Source organism: Melospiza georgiana, chromosome Z, assembly GCF_028018845.1.
Source record: "Melospiza georgiana isolate bMelGeo1 chromosome Z, bMelGeo1.pri, whole genome shotgun sequence".
Classification (NCBI taxonomy): domain Eukaryota; kingdom Metazoa; phylum Chordata; class Aves; order Passeriformes; family Passerellidae; genus Melospiza; species Melospiza georgiana.
This window is the reverse complement of record NC_080465.1, coordinates 20674207-20695528: the sequence shown is the minus strand read 5'-3', so window position 1 is coordinate 20695528 and position 21322 is coordinate 20674207. Positions and strand designations below refer to the sequence as shown.

The window sequence follows — 21322 nt, the reverse complement described above, 5'->3', positions numbered from 1 at the left end:
TTATATCAGAAAGAGCAGAATGTCAGAATAATGGGAGAAGCATATGAACAGAGTGCATCTTAGAGTCCTCCCAGGCTTTCAGGAACAAAAGAACAATTTTGCAAGGCTTCTTTATTATTTGAATTATATGGTAGATGGATAGCTAATTTTATGTAATTTACTGTCTGTACATTTCAATCCACAAAGACTCCAGAATACCTGCTAACCACTTGCAGGTTGTGGAGCAATTCTAGCAATGTTTTTTTGTTATCTGTTGTAGCAGCACAGATGAAATTATTTGGCAGACCAATGAAGTTGAAAGCCTTAGTCACTTAATTTTTTAAACCAAAGGATATGTAGTTTCTCAGGGCCTTTCAAATCTTTGGATTATTTAACCATCAAGTGCTACTATCTGGGCTTAATCTACATGGGAATGTGAAAAAGTAATTGTTGGTAAAATGTGTCTTCAGTTAAATTGTAGTACCCTCCTGCTTCTTACCAGCTGGTAGCTTCTGGCCTGTCACTACGTATTTCTGTTTTAACATCTCTTATTGGTCTGCCAGTGTACCTGGACCAATAAGTGGAGTCAGGTGACTGAAAACCAGAATTTTTAAGGACCTTTTAATAGATAGCAAGAGGAGTTGTCTTAGGACAAGTACATGAAGATTCTTCCTCTCTATTTCAGAAATAATTGGTAGAGAAAATTGTTGTTTCTGATAGAGATCTGTGATGAAAGATAAAAAAAATCCTAGTGCTCACTTTATCATACAGTTAGTTACTTACCAGGGATACACATTTTTCTTGTCTTTGTTAATAAGTGGTTGATTTCTGGGGTAATACATTTAATTTCTTATATAACTAGACATTTTTATTGTATAATTAGGATTTTTCAACAGTGGAAGTTAAAACATACATGTGTAAGTAGAGGAAGGCAAAGATCACCAAACCTTAAAGATTTTGAGGAGCTGATGGCACAGATCCATGAGGCTTCTTGTTTCTAAGGGGTAAACCTTTCAAGCCCTGGTTTTCTTGTCTGGATGGAGTCAGAGCAATCAGTTCAAATGTACACCATCAGATTCAAATGACAGCTGAAAGTAATTTGTTATTTTGAGTTGTCCATCTGTTCTGCAGAGGTCTTCATAATGAATGTAACAGTCTGTTTCAGCTGTGGTTAAGACCTTAAATTACTTCTCTGAAGTGCATGGATATTAAACATTCAAAAAGTGATTTGAAATCAGGTAGTAAAATCTTGCTGAAAATTTTTTTCTTCATGATATTCAGGACTGTTTTTGATCTCAGTTTTAATTACTGGAAGTCAAGGATCTCTTGGTCTGTGTGAAACAAAGTGCTTTTTTAATGACTTGTAGTTTACATCTCTAAATTATCAGCATGTAATATGCTGGAATATGTCTTCTACAAATGTCTCCATAACATTTTGTCAAGACTTGATCTGGGATAGCACTCAAGAGTAAAGAGTGGTCTTTTCTTCAAAAGCCAGGAGGCCTTTAGCAATGGTTTTGATTTCTGATAATGAGCCAGATTTTATTTAGAGAAGGTCATAATGGTGTTCATTACAGAAAATCACTTCTGCAGTAATGCTTTGCTTTTATAATATTTTAAAACTTTGGGAACTTTGGCACTCTAAGACTGCTTCCCAGTTTTATCCATGCTTGTAAATGGATGTTGATTGGAAATGACCCCAGCACTAAAAAGGAAATAGCAGAATGTAAAGAGCAATTTGAATGTAATTAAATCTGTGGTTTTTTGTCAGAAGTTGGAAAATGTTTAGTTCGATAAAATCTTGCCAGACAGATGTTTTTATTCAAGCTATCTTGCAGAGAATTTTATCTGTTGTTGCACAAATATTTTTCTCTGTCCTTGTATTTGTTACTTGGTTCTTAGGACTGTGTCAAGACCTTGTCGTGAGCATCTCATGGTCTAAACAATTAAGCATGTTTTAATTGGAAGAAGGGTCTGGAAAGCACCTAAGAGTTTTGAAGGAAGTGGTTTCACAGACTGAGGAGCCAAGGCAGTGGTGTTTTGCTGCCAGAAAAATTCAGTTTTCACCATGCAGCGTATCCTCTTTGCTTGAGCATTCTCAAGTTCTCCATTAACCTTCCTGTTAATAAGTGAATTTAGCCGTCCTCAGAAGACCGTCCATAGATTTGAGTCATTCCCAAAGCATCTCTAAGCTTTGAAACAGCACTACCTGTCTGGAAGATACTGTCTTAATGTGACTCTGTTAGGAGGTGCTTTGACTGTACAGTGGTGAAAATCTAAAGTCAGCTAATCAAGACAAGCTAGATGTCAGTTAAGAAAACATGTTTTCTAATGTAAAGTGCCACAAAATTCTTGCAAGGAATTTTATGGACAATGTAATTTATAAAAGCTTTTCTAATTAAAGGTTTAATCAACGCAATTTTATTTAAATGTATACCTTACTAGTCTGTATAGGACTTTGTGTACATACAGGTATTGTACAATAAACCACAAATACAGGTAGTAAGTCCATTTGATTTTTAAAAAATCCACCAAAATAAAAGCAAAGAAAAACTGTGGTATTTTAGAACTTTGAGACTATTAAATCACTATTTCTAGTTTTGGATTATATGACAAATGCTTAAGATTCTCTTAGGTTTTCTATTACCAAATGAAACATTTGCTTTGAGGCAGTGTTTCCTCATTTTCCTGTTTATATTGCAGCTGCCTAAAACTTAACGGAGTGAAATGGAAACGGCTTACATTACCAAAACATGATTTCATATAGATGTATAAATACATTACTTGCCTTAGATACGTTACTTGCTGTCAGTGAAAGCAACTCTGTCAAAATGGCTTCTGTTGAGGGCAAGGTAGTGACTGGGCTGAAACACAAAGTGTTGGCATGTGACAGTCAAATGAGTTTTAAAAACCATGCTCTCCCTATTAACAGATGAGTACAAAAGTTGTGAAGAATAATTCTTTATCCTATGACTCTTTATAGTCTGACATTATAGTTAAGTATGCATCCCTGATTTCTGTGATACTGAGTACAAGCACAGCCAAAACAAGTACAAGACACCAAGTTTTAAAGGTATTTTATTGTTTTCAAAACCTTTTTGTCTTGCCCTTTCTTTCTCTCTGGTTTTGTGCTGCTGACTCCTGCTCTGCCCACTGCATTACTTGTCTCAGATGTTAAAAGGAGTGAATGAATCAGAAGGCTGGAGCTGAAAATGAAAGAATCACATTTCCCTTAGCAGCTGGCACTGCAGGTACAACAAAACTTGAAAATTTTTGTGCTGATGCAGTGGAGCCACCTCATATGCTCTCAGTTTGAGTCTCCAGATACACTGCTGCTCATTGCAGATCTTCTGCCCAGACACTTTTCCTCCCAAAATACAGAAATTCAGTACTAGGTCAAAAGCTTGTAAATCTGATCCCAGTAATTAGGGTCTCTTAGTAATGCAGTTCAGTGTCTTGCTTCTGAAATTTGGCTGGCTAGCCAGTTGCCTTCATCCTGCCTGATGAAGGAAATGTTGATGTGGAAAAAGCATGTTTAAATTATAGGAATTCACAATAATAAATATCCCTGTATTTTTCTGGTAGTATGCTTACTGCCATTTTAAATGTCATTCAAGAAAACCTTGAAGAATATAATCACCTTTTTATCCCCTTTATTGAGGTTTACAGTCTAGCTTTATGATGATATTAATACATAAGACCAATACCATTTAGGAATACTGACTGTGGCATGCTGTTTTTGAGGTGACTTCTTGGAGACAAAATAGTGAACCACTATATAAACAAACAATACTCCAAACCGTAGTGTCCTAATACACTTCAGTAAAATAATAGGAAAGATATATTAGCCCATCTGAAAGTACTCTGAGAATTGGATTTATCTTGTGTTTTTTACATTTTTGGCTAGCTGTAGGAATACATGGTCTTTATAATTAATGTTTCTTTCTCTAGGATGAATGTTTTCTCCAGTAATCAGCGCCCCTCCCCCCTTTTTTTTAAATCCTTTTTCTTTTGTAACAGCAGCAGTCTTTGGATTAGTTTCAATAAATTTTGAATATTGATTTTAAGATAAGATATCATTTTACAGTGAAATCTGTATTGTGACTTACAAGCTCAAGTAAAAGTACTGCAGCTGCACTTACTGTAACTTTTTAAGTTAATACTGATACTGAAAGAAAACTGAAAGTACCTATACAAAATTCTCTTATAATGTATTACTTCATGTTCATTATCATGTTTTATTTCTGATAAGAATGTCTGCCATCTGTTGCCACTTGAAAAGCTTCCTATTGATGGATTATGGGAATGTGATCTCTTCCGTAATAGCACTTCCAGTGTCTTGGGTGGATGTAATACATATTTTTCCCTTGTCTGACTCTAAGAAATGTTGAGGCAGTGGAAAAAGTGGAGGAGGAAGGATATGGGGAATAATGCACTGGGGCTGACAGTAGTGATGGTAGGTGGGAAGCAATCAAGTAAGTAGGCCAGGATGTTGCATTTAGTGTGTGTGTATGTACATGTTCCTTACTTCAGAAATCTGCCATTCTCTCTTATTTTTCACTCTCACTGCTCTTCTTCCTAAACAGAACCTTTCAAAATGCCAGCTCTGATTTAGTATTGGTGCTTTATGCATATTAATATAAGACAATTTTTAATCATCATTGCTTGACACAAGGAAAACCTTAATCTTTAATTGCTTTGCACTGTGTTTGCTTTTGCCTTTAGAGCTGAAGGCAGCTAATGCCAAAATCTGTCTCCAGCTTCCTGTAGAGAGGCAGGGTGCTTGTTTCTCTGCTCTGTTGAATTCCCATATGTACATTCTAAATGCAGTTTCATTTTATTTCCTCATTGTGTAGTCCTGCAGCAAAACTCTGTAGTGGGCTTCTATAATAAAGATTTGGAGAAGTTACAGGTGGTCTTTATGGGAGGGGTTAAATAATGGTTGTGCTGCAAGTCAGAGTTGAGAGTATGACATGGTTTGCATTTGTTTTTCTGCAGCTGGCATACTGAGAAGAAAAAAACACTTTTATTGTTATTTTCCTGTGTTTGCTGTGACCTTGCTGTATCAAAGGCACTGTCTTAGAGAATCTATAAAGCCAAAAACTCTTGTCTGGATCATTTAGTTAACTTCACTCTCCCCCTGTCTTTAAGTAAACAAACAAGATGCCTTATTACATTTCTACATTATCTGAAGTATAGAAATATTACAGATATTTGGGAACATTTTTCTAAAGCCCACATAAATATAGCTCTTAGATAGTTTGCGCATGTAGTTTCTTATCAGTGTATATTTAATTTAAAAAACTGTTTCAGTTTTCTACTTATCTTGTAAGTAACAGTCACATAGCCCTCTCAGATCAGGATGTGATAGGTGAATATAGGAAAGACAGAGATTTTTTTACTCACAGAGTGTTCTGATACTTGGTCCAGTTTCATGTCATTATTCCTTAATGTGTTCATCTAGAATTAAACATTATTTCAAAAGATGCTTTACTTAGTGGCTTGCAACATTGAATTTAAGGCAGACTGTAACTATTTAAGTTGGCTCATGATACATTCTGGATTAGTCTCTATCTGATTATGGCTGCAGTAAATATTGTCAATGTTTGAAGCCTGTGCTTTCATATGTTTGGATGGAAGATACTGTCCATCTGTCCATGCTCAGTTTTTTTATACTGTTAAGTCTTGGCATCTGTGACTTCAAATCTACAATGAATCTAATGAAACTCAATATTTATTGAAAATAAAATATGAATCATAGTGCAGGGATTATGTCTTTCTTCTTTGGAGTCTTATGTTATTGGTAGGTGAAGATGTAGATGAGTTTTTAAAGTAAACACCATGTATAATAATACTCTAGTGTTGCCATTTTTCTGACAGATAGGTATTTGTTGTCTTTGGTTGATTTTATTACAGGAATAATGGTTACTTACTTGATTTTCAGTGTATCTTCCTTAATTTAGTGCTTTGTAAGCATCTGTTGTCAGTTGAAATTTTAAACAACTCTTACTTTGTTGATTTTGGTATTTATCTCTTTAGCTGCAAAGACATTGATGGATCAGTTTTGCAACCATTTTTTAGCTAAATTTACCAGCTTCCTTCCTTTCCTTCACGGTTCAGGATTCTAATGCAGTAAATTAATTTTAATAAAAACTCCAAATCTAAGCAATGTACAAGAGAAAATACTGAAATAAAACCTTATATTAAAATGTCATTGTATTCAACCCTGGTATTAAACACATGTCTAGTAAATGAGATTTTTAAGATATTTGGCAAACAGAGATTGAATAGCTCTTGTTGTTTGTGGTGATCACTTTGTGTGTGTGAAATTATTTTTAATATGTTTAACATTTTAATAGTATTTATGTCTTACAAATTTTCTAAGGAAGTTAATTCCTGTGACAGCTGGGAGGGGGTGGTGTTTTATGTTCGTCATTTCATTCTTCAGATTGAAATGACAGAAGATGTTACCAAAATTTGTGTGAAGGGGTGTGGGACCAAATTTTGAGACACTTAGTCACTTAGACTTCAACTTCATTGCTATTTCTCCTGTCTTAAATAAAATCCTTCTTTTCTTCATTATGCCTTTCACTAATGACATGTAAGACAGAAATTTTGAACATCTTTGCTGTTTTGACAATTTACTGCAGGGCCTGTTTCATTTTCTCTGGACACGTGTTTGGTGGAGAAGTACCACATAGATCAGCCTCCCATTGTACCATAAAAGAAAATATGTGATGTGAATAAAGAGTAGATGGATAGATTTAATGCTTCTGTGTCCTGATTGTTGCTTCTACTTTATCTCAAACATTTGTGTCAGGCCTTTAATATCATTTATTATCAGTACTGTCTTTTAATTTACATTGAAATTAATGAACTGTGTGTAAAAGTGAGTGTGTTTTGCTTTGTGGTGAACTTTTCTTAAGCCTCCTCAATGCAACTATTACTAACATTGTGAATATATCTTGAGTAGTTTCTCTTTAACCAGTTAGGTTAGTCAAGTCTTTTCGAAAAAAGAGCCAGGTTCTCTTGAGTGTAATAGGTGAAAGAAATAAGTACTACATGGTCACTTTCAAGGATGTTTTCATGAAAGTGGTGTAATCACGCCACTTCTTTGTTTTTGTGGTGCTATCACACCTTGCACACTTCTTTCTTTTTTGATGACTTCTTGTATTATCTGATAGCTGATGTTGTCATTAATCATGATCCAAGTTCTCTAAAATAACACGGCAAACTTAATTACAAATAAGTTGGCTAAAATCCCATTATTTGTATTTGGTTGACTTGTCAGATCTTTGTCTTTTGATCATGAATGTGAAGTTGGAATTGGCTAGTGAATAGTAAGAACTTCTAGAGTAAAAATCTGTGTAGCATAAAGCTCATCAATGAATCAGCCTCTTGGGTAGCAGTATTGAAGATCAAGTTATACTTCTATGTATTGGAAATTTAATCACAGAAGTGTTCAGATAGAGTTTATTTGAGTTGCCTGCTGGTTGCAGGGAGGGAGAAAAAAACCATTTCACTCATTTGTTTAGTTCCAAAAGCAAGACTAGAGATGAAAAAAAACACCACGAAATCTAAACATCTTTTTCAGTTACCAACTCACACAGTCACTTTAAAACTAGGATCATAGGCTTTGCTTTGTAAAAAATGTTCTCCAGTATTCTTGTGGCAATAGTAGTGCTCTTGTATAAATTAGAAATTTTAATATGTCTGTATCAAGGATGTTTTTACTTGCTGTGTGCAAAATAAGGTGGGGATTTTGTCCTTGGTTGGTTTTCTGGGGTTTTTTTCCCTTTTTTGATTTCCTCTAAACTGGACTTGAAATAAATAGACTTAGGGAGTGTTGCAGGGAGAAAAATGTGATAGTCTAGAGCTTTAAGTACTGCTCCAGTTTTTCTTCTATCACCTTCTCTTTTGCTTAGTTGTGTTCTCAGGGTTTGTAAATGTGTTTGGTAAGCATTGTTCTTGGAAGCAGTTACCTCTGACACAAGCATGCAGTAATACGAGTTACTGGGAAGAATTCCATGACTTTTCTGCGTCTTATGAAGTTATCCCTGCTAAAGAAAGTTCCTAGTTTATTAAGGAACAGTGAAATGTCCCAGCATCCCCATCCACCTTGTCCTTCTGAAGTATTGGAATACGTAAAAACAAAATAGATATGGATGTTAGCTTGGAGTAGGAGGGTGTGGTGATTTTCTTCCTAATCACTTCATGGAAGGTAAATGCATTCTCATAACTTTTATATAGGCTTTGTACTGACCTAGTTTTTCATCTTGATTGACTGACCTGATCTCTTTCAGTGACAAGGTGACCCGCTTAGTGAATGAGGGAAGGGCTTATCTTGTTTATATTTGGCTTCATTTCCTACAGTATTCTGTAGAAACTGGTTGCTTAGGCCTTGGACAAGTGCACTGTTTGCTGGGTAAAAAGCTCTCTGGATGGCCAGGCCTAGAGACTGGTGGGAAATGGAATTAAATCCATCTGGTCATTGGTCACAGGTGGTGTTCCCAAGTGCTCAGTACTGGAGCTGGTTCTATTTAATGATTTTATCAACAACCTGTGTCAGGGGATTAAGTGCTGCTTCAGTCAGCCTGCAGATAACACCAAATTGGGTGGGAGTGTTGATCTGGAGGGCAGGAAGGCTCTACAGGGTTATCTGGACAGGATGAATTGGTAGGCTGAGGCCAGTGATATGAAACTGAACGAGGCCCAGTGCCATGTCCTGCCCTTGGATCAAAACAACCCTATGCAGTGCTACAGGTTAGGGACAGAGTGGTTGAAAAACTTTCCAGCAGAAAAGGAGCTGGGCATGCTGGTCAACAGCAACTGAACATGAGCCAGGAGCGTGTCCAGGTGGCTAAGAAGGCCAATGGCATCCTGGCCTGTATCAGCAATGGTGTGGTCAGTAGGACCAGGGCAGTGATTGTCCCCCCTGTACTCACCATTGGTGAGTCCACACCTCGAGTTCTTGTTCAGTTCTGGGCCCCTCATGACAGGAAGGACATTGAAGTGCTGGAGCAAGTCCGGAGAAGGGAAAAGGAGCTGGTGAAAGGGTCTGGATTGTAAGTCCTGTGAAGAGCCACTGAGAGAGTTGAGGTTATTTAGTCTGGAGAAAAGGAGGCTTGGGTACACCTTCTAAGTCTCCACCTGAGAGGAGGCTGAACCCAGGTAGGGATCAGTCTCTTCTCCCAGGAAGCAAGTGATATAAGAAGAGGAAGTGACCTCAAACTATGCCAGGTGAGGATTAGACTGGATATTCAGAAATATTTCTGTGCTGAAATAGTGGTCAGGCATCAAACCAGGCGGTCCAGGGCAGTGTTGGAACCCTGAAGGTGTTTAAAAGATGTGTAGATGTGGCATTAAGGGACATGGTTTAGTGATGTGCTTGTCTGAATCTGTAGTTTATAGTGCCAGCAATTATAGTAAAGCGAGTGAGTGCTACTGACAAACCAGCCAAGCTTACCAGCATGGACAGGCATGTGTGTCTCCTAAGGGGGAGATGGGAGGAACTGTTGGGGTGACCAAGTGAGTCTGGATGGCTTCCAAGGACACAGCAGGATCTGGAAGCCTCCATTGTGAAAATGATGGTTAATGTGTTGTTTCAATGTATTTTTTTTCTGTTTCAGAGCAATCCTGTTTTTTTCTGTGCTCAGTTATTAAGATACAGCTACTGCTTTATTGAAGGCAGGGTACTGGTGCCATCTGGTGGTGTTAGGACATTCCCAGGAATGAGAAAAATCACTTGGGAGGAATTCCGCTGAGATGTGAAAAATTGCTGACATGATACTAAAAAAAGTACATGGATATATTTTCTGCCTTAGCATGTAATTATTCTCTTGAATTAAGTCATAAAAATCTGCACATGTACTCATAACTAAGCTTGCTACAGCAAATTAAAATCTATTAATCTATTAATCTATTGCATTCTGCTCAACAGAAAGGTTTGTTTATATCTTTTATGAAACATTACTTTGCAAACACAACATAAGAGTTTTATTGGAGTTTTATTTTATTTATTGGAGTTTTATTTTATTTATTAATATTTTAAAACTAATTTTAAAATACAAAATATTTTCTGTTACGCCATTTTGCTAAATCCAGCACAAACTTCTCACTGCTAATGGTTGAAGTCACTGTGCTCTTTTATATGTTGCTTGTATGTTGTTTCAAAGTAAAAGTTCAACAACATACAACTGACAACAGTTGAAATAAAAAACCTTGGTATCTGAAGCAAAAGCAACCACAGTACTGTTTTCTTTGTCCATCTGTTGAAATTGTGTCCTGCACCTTAAGTTTCTTACCTGAGGTAATATCCTCATCCTTCTTCAGAATACTGTACTGGCTGTATTGACATTTCTAGCAATGGAAGTAGGACTATGACTGCTTCTCCAGTTCTCTTGAAGTAAATGTCTTAATGTGTCTTAAGTAAATGTGATAGGTATCTTGCCCTAGAGTGGAATAACTTGTAAAAGAGAAAGGTACTTTATTTTAACCTGGTGAGGCTTTTTAATTAATTTCATTTAGCTGTTACTCTTCATTTGTTGAGGGTCACTGTATTATTTGAATAAGTTATTTTATTTTATCCTTATGGAACAGAGGTCTGTTTGTTCAGTCATTAACACCTTCTACCTTTCTGTTGCAACTGATTGGAAAAACAGACTGTTTTTGTTTTAATCCAGGTAGTTGAAAAAGACAAATTCTGTGCTTGTATCTCTTCGTAATCTCTGACCTCATGACCATATAACACTTTACTTGCATTGTGATGGAAGTGTGAATTAGACTTAGTTCTAAAAACTAATTGCATTAGTTTTCTTATTACATGGTTGTGTTCACAATATCAGGAGCCGTTTTTAAATTCTGTCTTTATGGAATAAGGTGTTTCCAGGCCTATTCAGCTAGTATAGTTTGTGGAATTAGATAGAAACAGTTATAAAAATTGAACATATATAATAGTTCTTAAGAATTTAATGTTAATATTTAAATTAATAGTTAAGATGTTAATTTATCAATATTTGTTGGTCAGCTTTGAGAATAATGAAACTCATTGCAATAGCAAGGTTAATTCAGCTCATTGAAAATCTAGGTTTAACTAGTGAGTGAGATGTGTGACCTCTGTGATCTCACAAAAGTGAGATGCTTATGCCTGATGTAAGCCACACAATCATAACATCAGATTTGAAATTCTTCTTTTCCACACTTAGTTTTGAATCTGAACAAAGATCTGTTGTTGTAGTGCTTTGTTCTTAGAGCTTTGACTTTCACCTTAAATACCTTGTGAGTTGAGGTACACCTCTTGCTTCCAGTACAGTTGTCATTCAGCTTTCAGTGCTGTATGACTTTAGTACCTTTCAGCAAAATTATTCAGCTAAACTGTTATTATTTACTACATATAGTTGTTTTTCTCAGAGTTCCCCCACTGTGAGCATTATCTTTCTGGTTTTTAATAAATTAACATTATTGTGCTATATTTCAGCGAAAGAAAAATACATGTTTATTTTGTTAAAATAGAGCAAAGTTGTAATGGTTTGTAAATCTGCCATTCTCTTCAGTTCTGAATTTGTACCTGGTAAGAATAACTTTCCATCTTGCTGTACCACAAAGCTACCAGTTAGTTTGATAATCTGACAAGTTGTTAATAGCAATCCTAGCACTTAAAAAATCCTTAAAGAAAATATTTGTACTCACTTCTAACTTATTACAAGATCAGTACAATGATCCACTTGCCCAGTCTCCAGCAACCATCTAGATCTAAAAATGAACTGAATTTCCCTGTTGTTAGCTTTTATAGTGCATCACTATCACCCTGTAACTAGAATTGGAAGAATATAGTGATGATTTAGGACCAATTTGGTTGTTGGTTTTTTTCCTCACAAATTGAATGCCTCTTTCAACATGAACCGAAGTGTAAGTGTCCTCTTCCAGCAGTAGTGAGGGAAGATGTATGACAAGGCCTTTTAGAAGACTGGTTACTCAAGTTCATGTTGTGATGTGCTTTTGGAGTTGTGATAAGCCTCTAAGCTGGTGTCTTTAGAAGCAGAGTGACTGCTCTCCACATTTTGCTGGAAAAATAGATCTTTTAAATAACAAAATCTTAGGGAGTTTATTCTACTGTATGAGAAGCTTTGTGTCCTCAGTGGGGATCTTTTTTGTGGATTCCAACCAAAGAGCATCTCCTGCAACTCTGCATTGCTTTCAGTAAATAGTAGTTTTTTTTTTTTAATTCAGTCAAAGAAGTTCAGAGTGGAACTGCAAAAAGATTTTTATTGGCATTGTTCTGAAGTTTTTGTGAAGTGCTATCATTAACAGCTTGTTTTGTCATTGTTTTCTAATTCCCTTAGCAATATAACAGCAAAATCAGTAACTACAGGCTGTGCCTTTGATTTTTTGGAGCAGGAAGATGGAACTAGTAGTACTCTTTACCCGTCACTGTAACAGCTGAATCTTCTCTGTGTGAATGAATAAGAAAAATTGCTTCTTCTGTCAAACTTACCTATTCATGTGAGATTGTTTCACTTTTAGCCAAAGAATAAAGATCTTATTTTTTATTATTTTTAAAAATATAATTTTATTCTGGCAAATAGCTAGAGATTCTGGAAATACTAGTTATTTCCTTGAAAGAATTTTGGAAGATTAAGATACAAAGAGCAGATTATTTGAAAGCAGAGCTTGAAAACTGAGAAGGTCTAAATGTGCATCTTCAATTCAAAATGTTTTCTTCCAGACTTTCTAGTCCATACGTTAAAGAAATCTGTTTATTTATTTGGTTATTTTCCCTGGCACTTTTGAAGATAATGAATTTCTTTTTATTTTTCCATCACATGACAACAGGACTTATTAGAACTTCTTTTTGGAGCAATTCTCCTGGTCTAGTAGGAGACTGTGTTAAATCTTATTTTTCTTTATTTTTCCTGAGGATCATTTTTTTCCCCCTTTTCTTGCTTGCAAGTGCTTCTGCCCCACTGTTCACTTAAATTAATAGAGATACCTAAATACTTAGCTGAATTTAGTGAGCTGAGTATTTCTTTGTGCCAGCTGTATTTTGAGGAATTTTGGATGTTAACTTTCAGACTATTTTTCTGTCTTTTCAGGTCTCTGGATGGCAGACTCTGAAAAGAAATGCTGTTTTAAGAGGTATGCCTCATGTAGGCCAAAATATTCTGGACTGGTTTCTATATAAAGGATAAGGCTGAACTTCTGAGGAGTCCCTGTGCTGATCCTCTCTGTAATCTTGCATGAATAGTAGTTTCAGTGCTGACATCTCTCTGCAGTGTGAAAGCTTGTGCTGAGATATGCAGGCTTGTCATATCAGTTTTAGTGGAGAGGTCTGTAATATGTTGCTTAACTTTTTGCTTGATCATCTTAGGAGAACAGTGCCTTAGTGGATGAAGGGGATGATGCACAAACAAAACAAGTCTACTTTCTGAAATGTTCATGTCCACTTTCAGCCACTCATGACTTTGTGTGTGTAGGAGTTAATTTGTTTGCTTGTTTTTTAATTGGGACTATAGTCCAGATTTTGTAAATGCCCTCACTCCCTTTCTGGTGTTTTGTAAGACATCCAGACAGTGAAAGGCTGACACCATGCCAGCAGTGTGGTTTAAAATAATGTCAGTTGGATCCAAGATGAAGAAATACTAATTTTTTTGCAAATTATCTTTTTTTCATGTTAGCTGAATGTTTGGAACATTTTCTGTGTTTGTTTGGGGTTTCATGTTCCAGCACTGAAGAAAGTTTCTCTTCTCTCTCCATTGTTGGTATGTTGTTTTTGAACAATTCATTGCTTGGCAGCTGTTAAGAAAACTGTCTCTTCAAAATGGAATTCTTCTACCAGGTCTTCCATCCATTTCAAGCAGATGTGATGGCATGTGTTAGAAAAGTAGGCTTTGTCTTTGTAAGAGAAAGATTGGTGTGAGTGTTTTCTTCTTTTAGCTTTTTTAAACGGGATCTCTCAATTCTTTTTAAGCACCTCGGAGGGCTTCCTATTTCTCTAAAGCAGTGCAATGCTGATTTGTTCTGCCTCCAAAATAATAACCAGGATGAAGTACTAACAACTTTGGTTAAGAGTGGCTCTTCAGCTATTGAGTAAGATCTTGGTGTTGCTCTTTTTAATGCAGTGTTTACAAAACTGCTAAAGAAAGTGATGCTGTGAATTAGGGAAGATGTTATTGCTATTTTCTACACAACCTGTGGACAGAAATCAAGATGAGGTGCACCTCCACTACTCTTAGAGGTGCACACTTGTAGGATGAGAGGCATTGTACCCAAGTTACAATACAGGAGATTCCTGTGAGACAGTAGGAACATTTTTTGCCTGTGAGGGTGGTCAGGCACTGGAAAATGCTGCCCAAAGAGGCTGTGGAATCTTAATTGTTGAACATTTTCTGAGTGAAGCCCATGGAATAGCCCACTGTGACTCCTTTTAAGTGGGCCTGCTTTGAGTGCAAGGTTGGATTAGAGAAGCTTGAAGAGGTTACTTCATTATATCCATGACATTATCCTATGAATCTGTGTAACATATTGAAGGAACACTTTTTATGAATTTTACATTTCCTGTAAAAAAAGTTAAACAGCTGAGGCTCAGGTTGATGTTTTGTGTGTCTTTTTTTAGATGGGTTTTGTTTTCTGGGGATTTTTTAGTTTGGGGGGGGGGGGGATTGTTTTTGTTTTGCTTTGCTTTGTTTTTTGTTTTTGTTTTGGGTTTTTTTGGTGGGTTGGTTTTTTTTAGGTTGGTTGGTTGGTTAGAGGAGTGACTTCTTACTATTCCAGCAACATGGTTTTGGGGGAGAAGTGTGGAAACCCAGGGCACCATGAATATTTCTCTGTCTGCTCCTGGGGTGCCCTGACCCCCAGGGGACCACTGACTTTGACCCTCATTCATGGACAAAGTTCCCTAGACTTCAAGATAGACTAGAATCCACAAAAGTGTGAAATAGATTATAGAAAGTAGTGTAGGTGTATCACATGGTGAGAAATTTAGGTTTTGGGATTTTTAGTGTGCTGTGGATGGAAGCAAGATGGAGGGCACAGGATGTCGCCCTGGATTTCTTCATGCTACTTCTTCCTTCTTCTTCATGGGTTTGAGTGGCATTTTGTAATTGGGCAGAAAAGTCTGCATTGCAGGCCTCTGAGGCGAGTTATTGGGTTAAAAGGGAAAATAATCTGGGTGTCAGTTCTTAATTGGATAGTTTAGACCTAAAATACCTTGTAACAAGAGATGGTTAGCCACTTTGTGCCTTCTAATGAAAAGCTGCTGAACTCATAGTAAGGAGACTGTTTTACTGATTAGAAATAATAAACACTTGAGTCCAAACTCGAATTACTGTTTCAAGTGCCTTCAATCTAGACCCAGAAAAGCTGAAAACTGGTACCTCCACAGAGGAGAACTGTGTTTTGGCTCCAGTATGCATTTGTTGACTAAGTACAGAACAAGACTTTAAATTTATTTAATCAAGTGTCACAGTTCAGTGGATTGAAAGTTTCAAGATTATCTACAGTTCTTAAAGTTTGAGATTGCTAGCTTTCCAAGGTTACTATTTGAGGAGGTAAATCTCAGAAGAACTAACAATTTAATTCACAAGAACTAAAGAATTTATGTTTTACAGAAATTTGGCTTTCTTGGCTTTGACTTTCTTAAAACTAAATTAAGGTATGATATTTTCTCTTGTCTGCTAACTGCTGTGGGGGTTTAGTGGGAGCCTGAGGTTCACAGTGTTCAAATGAGCTATTAGGTTTGGAAAATGATACTGTAAATATTCAGAATTTGGTCTGTCCTCTGAATTTACCTGTTTTTATATTGGATGGTAGCTTTCTGTGAAACTTTTTCTTATGAACTTGAGTGTGATCCTGTGATTCATGCTCAAGAAGCTCCTGGGCATATGTCTTCTACAGTGCCTGGTGGGTCACATTACAAAAGAAGGCAAATGTAAATGGTGTCTTTTAGAGCTTTGCTACTCCTACTAAATCCTGCACAGTCTAGTAAGTGTAAAAAAAAAAAGGAAGTGTCAATTGGGCGATAATGCTTTTGATCTGATTTTTTAAAATATATATATATGTCTTTAGGCAAGAAGGTATCAGCCTAGGTTGCGCTTTGGAAAAGTAAGCATACGTCCTATTGTTGGTTCAAGCTGGTGTGCATGACTTAAATGTCAACCTGATTCTGCGTGTTTTCTTTTTGCAGCAGCCTGGTTAAGATGTTGTGCTCATGCTAACTTCATTGAGTTGGCGTATCTATGATTTTCTAATGGTCATCAGCAGCTTGAGATCAGTCAATATAGTAAGAACTTCAGCTTGCTTAATACATGGATAGGGAGAGGTAGTAAATTCATTGGATCATATGATGATTCAGGTTAGAAAAAGATCATGTCCTTCATGTAAGGTGGTTATCTGTAATAGGATGTCATGACATGGGAATGGCATGACTTGTGTCAGCAAAGATTTAAGTTAGGTGCTGGGGAAAGGTTCTTCCCTCAGAGGGTGGTTGAGCACTGGAGCAGGCTCCCCAGGGAAGTGGTCACAGCACCAAGCCTGACAGAGTTCAAGAAGGGTTCAGACGATACACTCAGACACGTGAGACATGTTAGGGATGTCCTGTGCAGGGCAGGATTTGGACTTGATTCCGTGGATCTCTTCCAATTTAGGATATTCTGTATAATCCAGCTGCTCGAAGAAGAGTAGACTGAGGTCAGACCAAGTGGATCAGTGTGTTATCCAGATATCTGTCTTTGCTTTTAAGCTGCACGGTTTCTTGGGAATATGTATTTAGATTTGTGTAGTTTTTGTTTTTAAGGTTAGATTACTTGTTTTGGAGGTATGTGAATTCATTTTTAGCTTTCTTTTCAGCATATAACTGTTTGAGAGATGAAAAGAGTTCTGTGAAAGAGATCATCTGGAATTCAGATTTTAAAAAATATCCCTTTTTCAAAGGGATATTTCTGGATTTGTCCAGAAAATAGAAAAATTGCTTGTGTAATTCTTAGTCAGACTTGATGTTTAGGGTGTTGTGTAGTCTTGCTGTTTAGTTCCAGTTTGTATGGGATTACTGGCATGGATTTTGGTGTGGTGATAACAACTTGGCTGTTTTATATGATAAAAGTGGTGCTTAACTTTTGTTTGGCACTAGGCTGTAGAAACATGAGCATCTTGGGATGCCTTCCCAAGAGAAGATGGTGTGGTTCAAGTAGTGCAAGTACCTCTTCTGAACCGATAGTGTATTCCAGATAGGAACATGAAAGACATCCTGTATTAGCCACCTATCCACGTGGAGTGTTTCTTCTTAAGCATTGTGAGTAGTAGCCTAGCTTTGTATTTCCTAGTATGACTGTGTATCATATTCAAATGCAATAATAAAGAGGAAAAAAAAAGTAGTTGATGATGAAATCTGCAATTATGTTATTTACTTCCCTCTGAAGTGATATAGAACAGGCTGGTGATTAATGTGGAATTACTGTACATAATATGGAATTACTTTATGTTTTTAATTAGTTTCTATGATTAGTGAATTTCTTATATGAGGTTGTAACATTAGTGTCTCTATTTTTCTTTGTATGTGTCATTAGTTCTGCTAAATTTTTTTTTTCTATTTCCCTCTAGGAAGCAATTCAAGTTTTCTGCAAAGTCTGAGCATTTATGTTATCTGACTGAACTGACATCTTGGTAATATGCCATTTTTTGCGAGCTTCTCTCTACCTTTCTGAACAGATATGAAGTGGTCTGGCCTTTTTTAAATTTTATTTTTATTAATTTTCAAATTTTTAGTAAGTCCTCTTGTTGTAACAGGTTAACTGTTTTGAAAAGCAGGAGAGGCATTCTGAGTTCTTTGTTTTCCCGAGACTGGAGGATGTGGGTCACAATTGTAGAAGACACAGGCCTAAATAAAGTCTGACACTGATAACTTGCTTACAAAGCCAGTTACCTCAAAAGCTGTGTTGTTTACTGGAGATTGAAGGTGTGCTGAAGCAACCATGGACTCTGCATGAGCAGAGAAGGGATCCTTCTCCTGTTTTAGTAACTGCAAGAAGGCAGCATGGGACAGACCTCTGGAGAAATGTCCTTCTGTAGGTTTTATCACCTTTTGAGGTGTCTACTGCCCTGGAAAAACCTCTTAACTTTCTGTTGCTTCTTCCAATAGTTCTTATTTTCAGTCCTTCAGACATCTAATGAGAGTGACTTTCTGTGCTCCTTCAAAAAACCAGATTTTCATGAGATTGATTTGATAGGCTTTCTCTTGATATTCTAGAAGATACTCATTTTTCCAGTGCCAAAATGTGTATGATTTTTTTCCTATTAGGTTGGAAAAGTGTGTATCATCTTGATATCCTCTTTTTTTTCCCCAAGGCACAATGGGCTTTATTACTATTTTGTATTATTTTTGCCTTTGTTGTATGGTTCAGTCACTGTTCTCATAATATTATACCCCATCTGAATTTTTTTGTTTGTTTGTTGATGGTTCTTCTAGTGGCAGCATTTATCTCTACTGTTGGGAAGAAAAATTGCAATTTTCTTTCTAGAAAAAAACCAATTTCTTTGCTTCAGATTTCGCTGTTAAGTCTTTGGCTCTTCTGCCTTAGAAGTGCTTGGATTTCTGCCTGTGGTTATCCTGAACACCTTCTTCTGAATTCCTGTCTAGACAAGCAACTAGTTATATTGGTACTGCCTTTTCCAGGATCTCTTTAGGCTAATTTCTCTTTTATCTGTCATGAATTGTGTTTTTTAGCATGCCCACTTTCAAATTAACTGGTGGCTTGATGCCATCCCTTGAACTCTTCTTGAAGAGTGATGTTGAATAGCTCTTCCTCAGCACAACAGAAACCTACATACGTCGTGTAGTAGTGTTTAACTGATGACCTCATGCACTCACCTGGAAGGATTTAATGTGGGTCTGGTTTTCAGAGAGTTAAAAATAATTCTAAAATTAGGAAAGTAATTCAGGTTCTAAGTGAATGTTTTTCACCTATTTTGTCTACTGCAAAACCAAGCTGTTATTTTATTCTTCTCTAATGGGAGGTTACTAGATTTGTAACTAAATCTCAAATACTATAAAATAATACTGATTTTTTTTTCTCCCATTGTTTACTTCTTAACCATGAAAACTAGAAATCTTCCTAGTCTTTTCTGTATAGGACAATGCAGATTTGAATGGATGGGTGTTGGGTATGTTTCTCCACAGTTCACAGTGGAACATTTTGTACTTCTCTGCACTGGAATAGTTCAGATTGGTGTGGAAGTTTGCTGTGTGATAGTTCTTTTTTCTTAGTACCACTTCACTGAACATAGGGGGGAAAAAAATGACAAAATTAAAGATCAGACAACCTTGTTGCAATATTTCAATGTGAAACTTAGAGAGCATGTGTCACCATTCAAATTCTGAAATGTTTTCCAAACTGAGCTAGATGAAAACCAGTATTTGTGAGCCAGGGACAGTAAAATCACTTTAAAGGAAAACAACGTAATTTGGTGACTTCTGCAGTACGGGAACCAAATATAGTAGGTTGTAAGAAATTATAGCCTGCTCTATTAGTTGACTAGAATGCCGCTCAAGTTCTGGTAATAGTACAATTTTCAAAATGTTTTGAAAAAAATAATAACAGCTATGTTTAAAATGTAACAGTTTAATTGTAAAGACATGGGCGTATTTTCTCTCTAAACAATTGGTGTTACTACAAAAAAAAGTTAAATGCGCTTTTTCATTTTTGATTTCTAATTTCTTTTTTCCTTTTAAAGATGTTTATGCAATCCTATGCTCAAAAGAAAGAAAAAATGTTTAGTTCAAGTTTTAGCACAACCAGCTGCTCCTCTGCCAATGAAATTACACACTGTAATGTAGTGTTCAATTACCTTCTGTTTAAATAAAAGGGATTTCAGAAGGTTTACTTGCCAGCCCCATTCAAAATTATGCTTTAATATAGTGACACAAGTCAAACACTTAAAAATGTGGTTGAACTGAACAGTTGCTTTGACTTTTCAATTGTCAAAACACTTTTGAATCTGAAAGTCACCTACTTTGAGGATTTTCTTCCCCTTCATATTTTGTGAGTTTTCTATCATAACTGGACAGAATATAATGACTCAAGCTACCAGGATAGTAGGGTTTCATCTTGAATCTGAGTCTGTTGGTTGGTAAAGGAACTTAAAGTGGCGTACTGGAAGGGCCATTTTCTATGCTATTGCAGTACTGACTTGCAAAATAGTGTGAAGTTTACATTGTTCAGTTTCTGTGAAGTGACATAAAAGTTAGTGCCACCACTGTGCACGCACATCTGTGTACATTGTACAGAAATCTGAAGCTGGCTTAACACAAGTTAATCATTTATTCCCAAATGACTACAGCTGTGTTACTTTATGATACATCTCTTCCACAGACACCAAAGATGCTAACAAGGAAGATTAAGCTTTGGGACATTAATGCCCATATAACCTGTCGTCTGTGCAATGGATACCTGATCGATGCTACTACTGTAACAGAATGCTTGCATACTTGTAAGTAGAAATATAATTAAGTTAAAGTTGCTGGTTTCTGTTTGTTTCTGGTTTGGGGTTTTTGGTTTTAAAACATGTTGTATGGTTTTCAGTTGAAATTTCAAATAGCTATTGTTCATCAGCCAAAAATGCATGTGCTTTACTAGACTGCTTTTCTTTAACAGTTGATTTGCTTTTTTAACAAAGCAAATGGAGGGAACATTAAGGCTGTGCTGCATAAACTTGAAGCTATATACAATAATAGTGATAATGTAACTATTCAAGAATGTAGTCTGTCTTCATGCTAAAGGAATGTGGAATACCTAGTTCTCTCTTCTGTGACAGTTGATGTAGCATATATTCTCCACCTGGAGCCTTTCAGATGTCTCTTTCTCTCCCATTCCTCTGCAGAAAACAGAGTAGTTTTTTGATAAAGAATAAGTATGTTGGTACTGTATCCTAGAAATAAGCTTGTGTTCCAAAACATTGTGATAAAGTAGTTGTTTGTTGATGAATTCCTCCGTGAATTTCTATTTTCATGTAAGCTAAAGATGACTTAAAACCTTGCAACCCATCCCATGTTTTAAAATTGTTCTGCCACAATATTTATGTTTATTCTGATAAAGCTAGTAGGCTGTTTAATTAGCTTAATGACTTAGCCCTAAATTTTCTTGGAAGGCAATTATTTTGTGATGTGTATTTATCATAAAACAAAAAGTGTCAGCAGACTTCAGCTTTTATATCTGAAAAAGGGGAAAGACAATGTTCATGATTTGTCAGTGATTGTTTTTTATTCCATTTAGAAGCTCTGTTTATCAGCTGTGATCAATTTGCTGCACTTGTCACACTTCATGTTGTTCTGAAATCCTCAAGAATCTAGGATAGT

At 36.3% G+C, this 21322-nt stretch overlaps 1 protein-coding gene across 4 annotated transcripts in view; it reads left to right on the top strand.

Moving 5' to 3' along the window:
- Positions 1-21322, top strand: part of PCGF3 (polycomb group ring finger 3) — a 46514-nt gene that overhangs the window by 8189 nt on the left and 17003 nt on the right. Inside the window, exons 2-4 of one of the 4 annotated variants that reach the window (XM_058043731.1) lie at positions 13071-13113; positions 17572-17634; positions 20340-20457. In XM_058043731.1, the coding sequence (XP_057899714.1) occupies positions 20349-20457 (109 nt within the window). In that variant the 5' untranslated portion in view covers positions 13071-13113; positions 17572-17634; positions 20340-20348. Of the gene's footprint in view, positions 1-13070; positions 13114-16142; positions 17635-20339; positions 20458-21322 lie in introns of those variants that run through there. The other 3 variants (XM_058043732.1, XM_058043734.1, XM_058043735.1) reach the window with 3 other exon arrangements.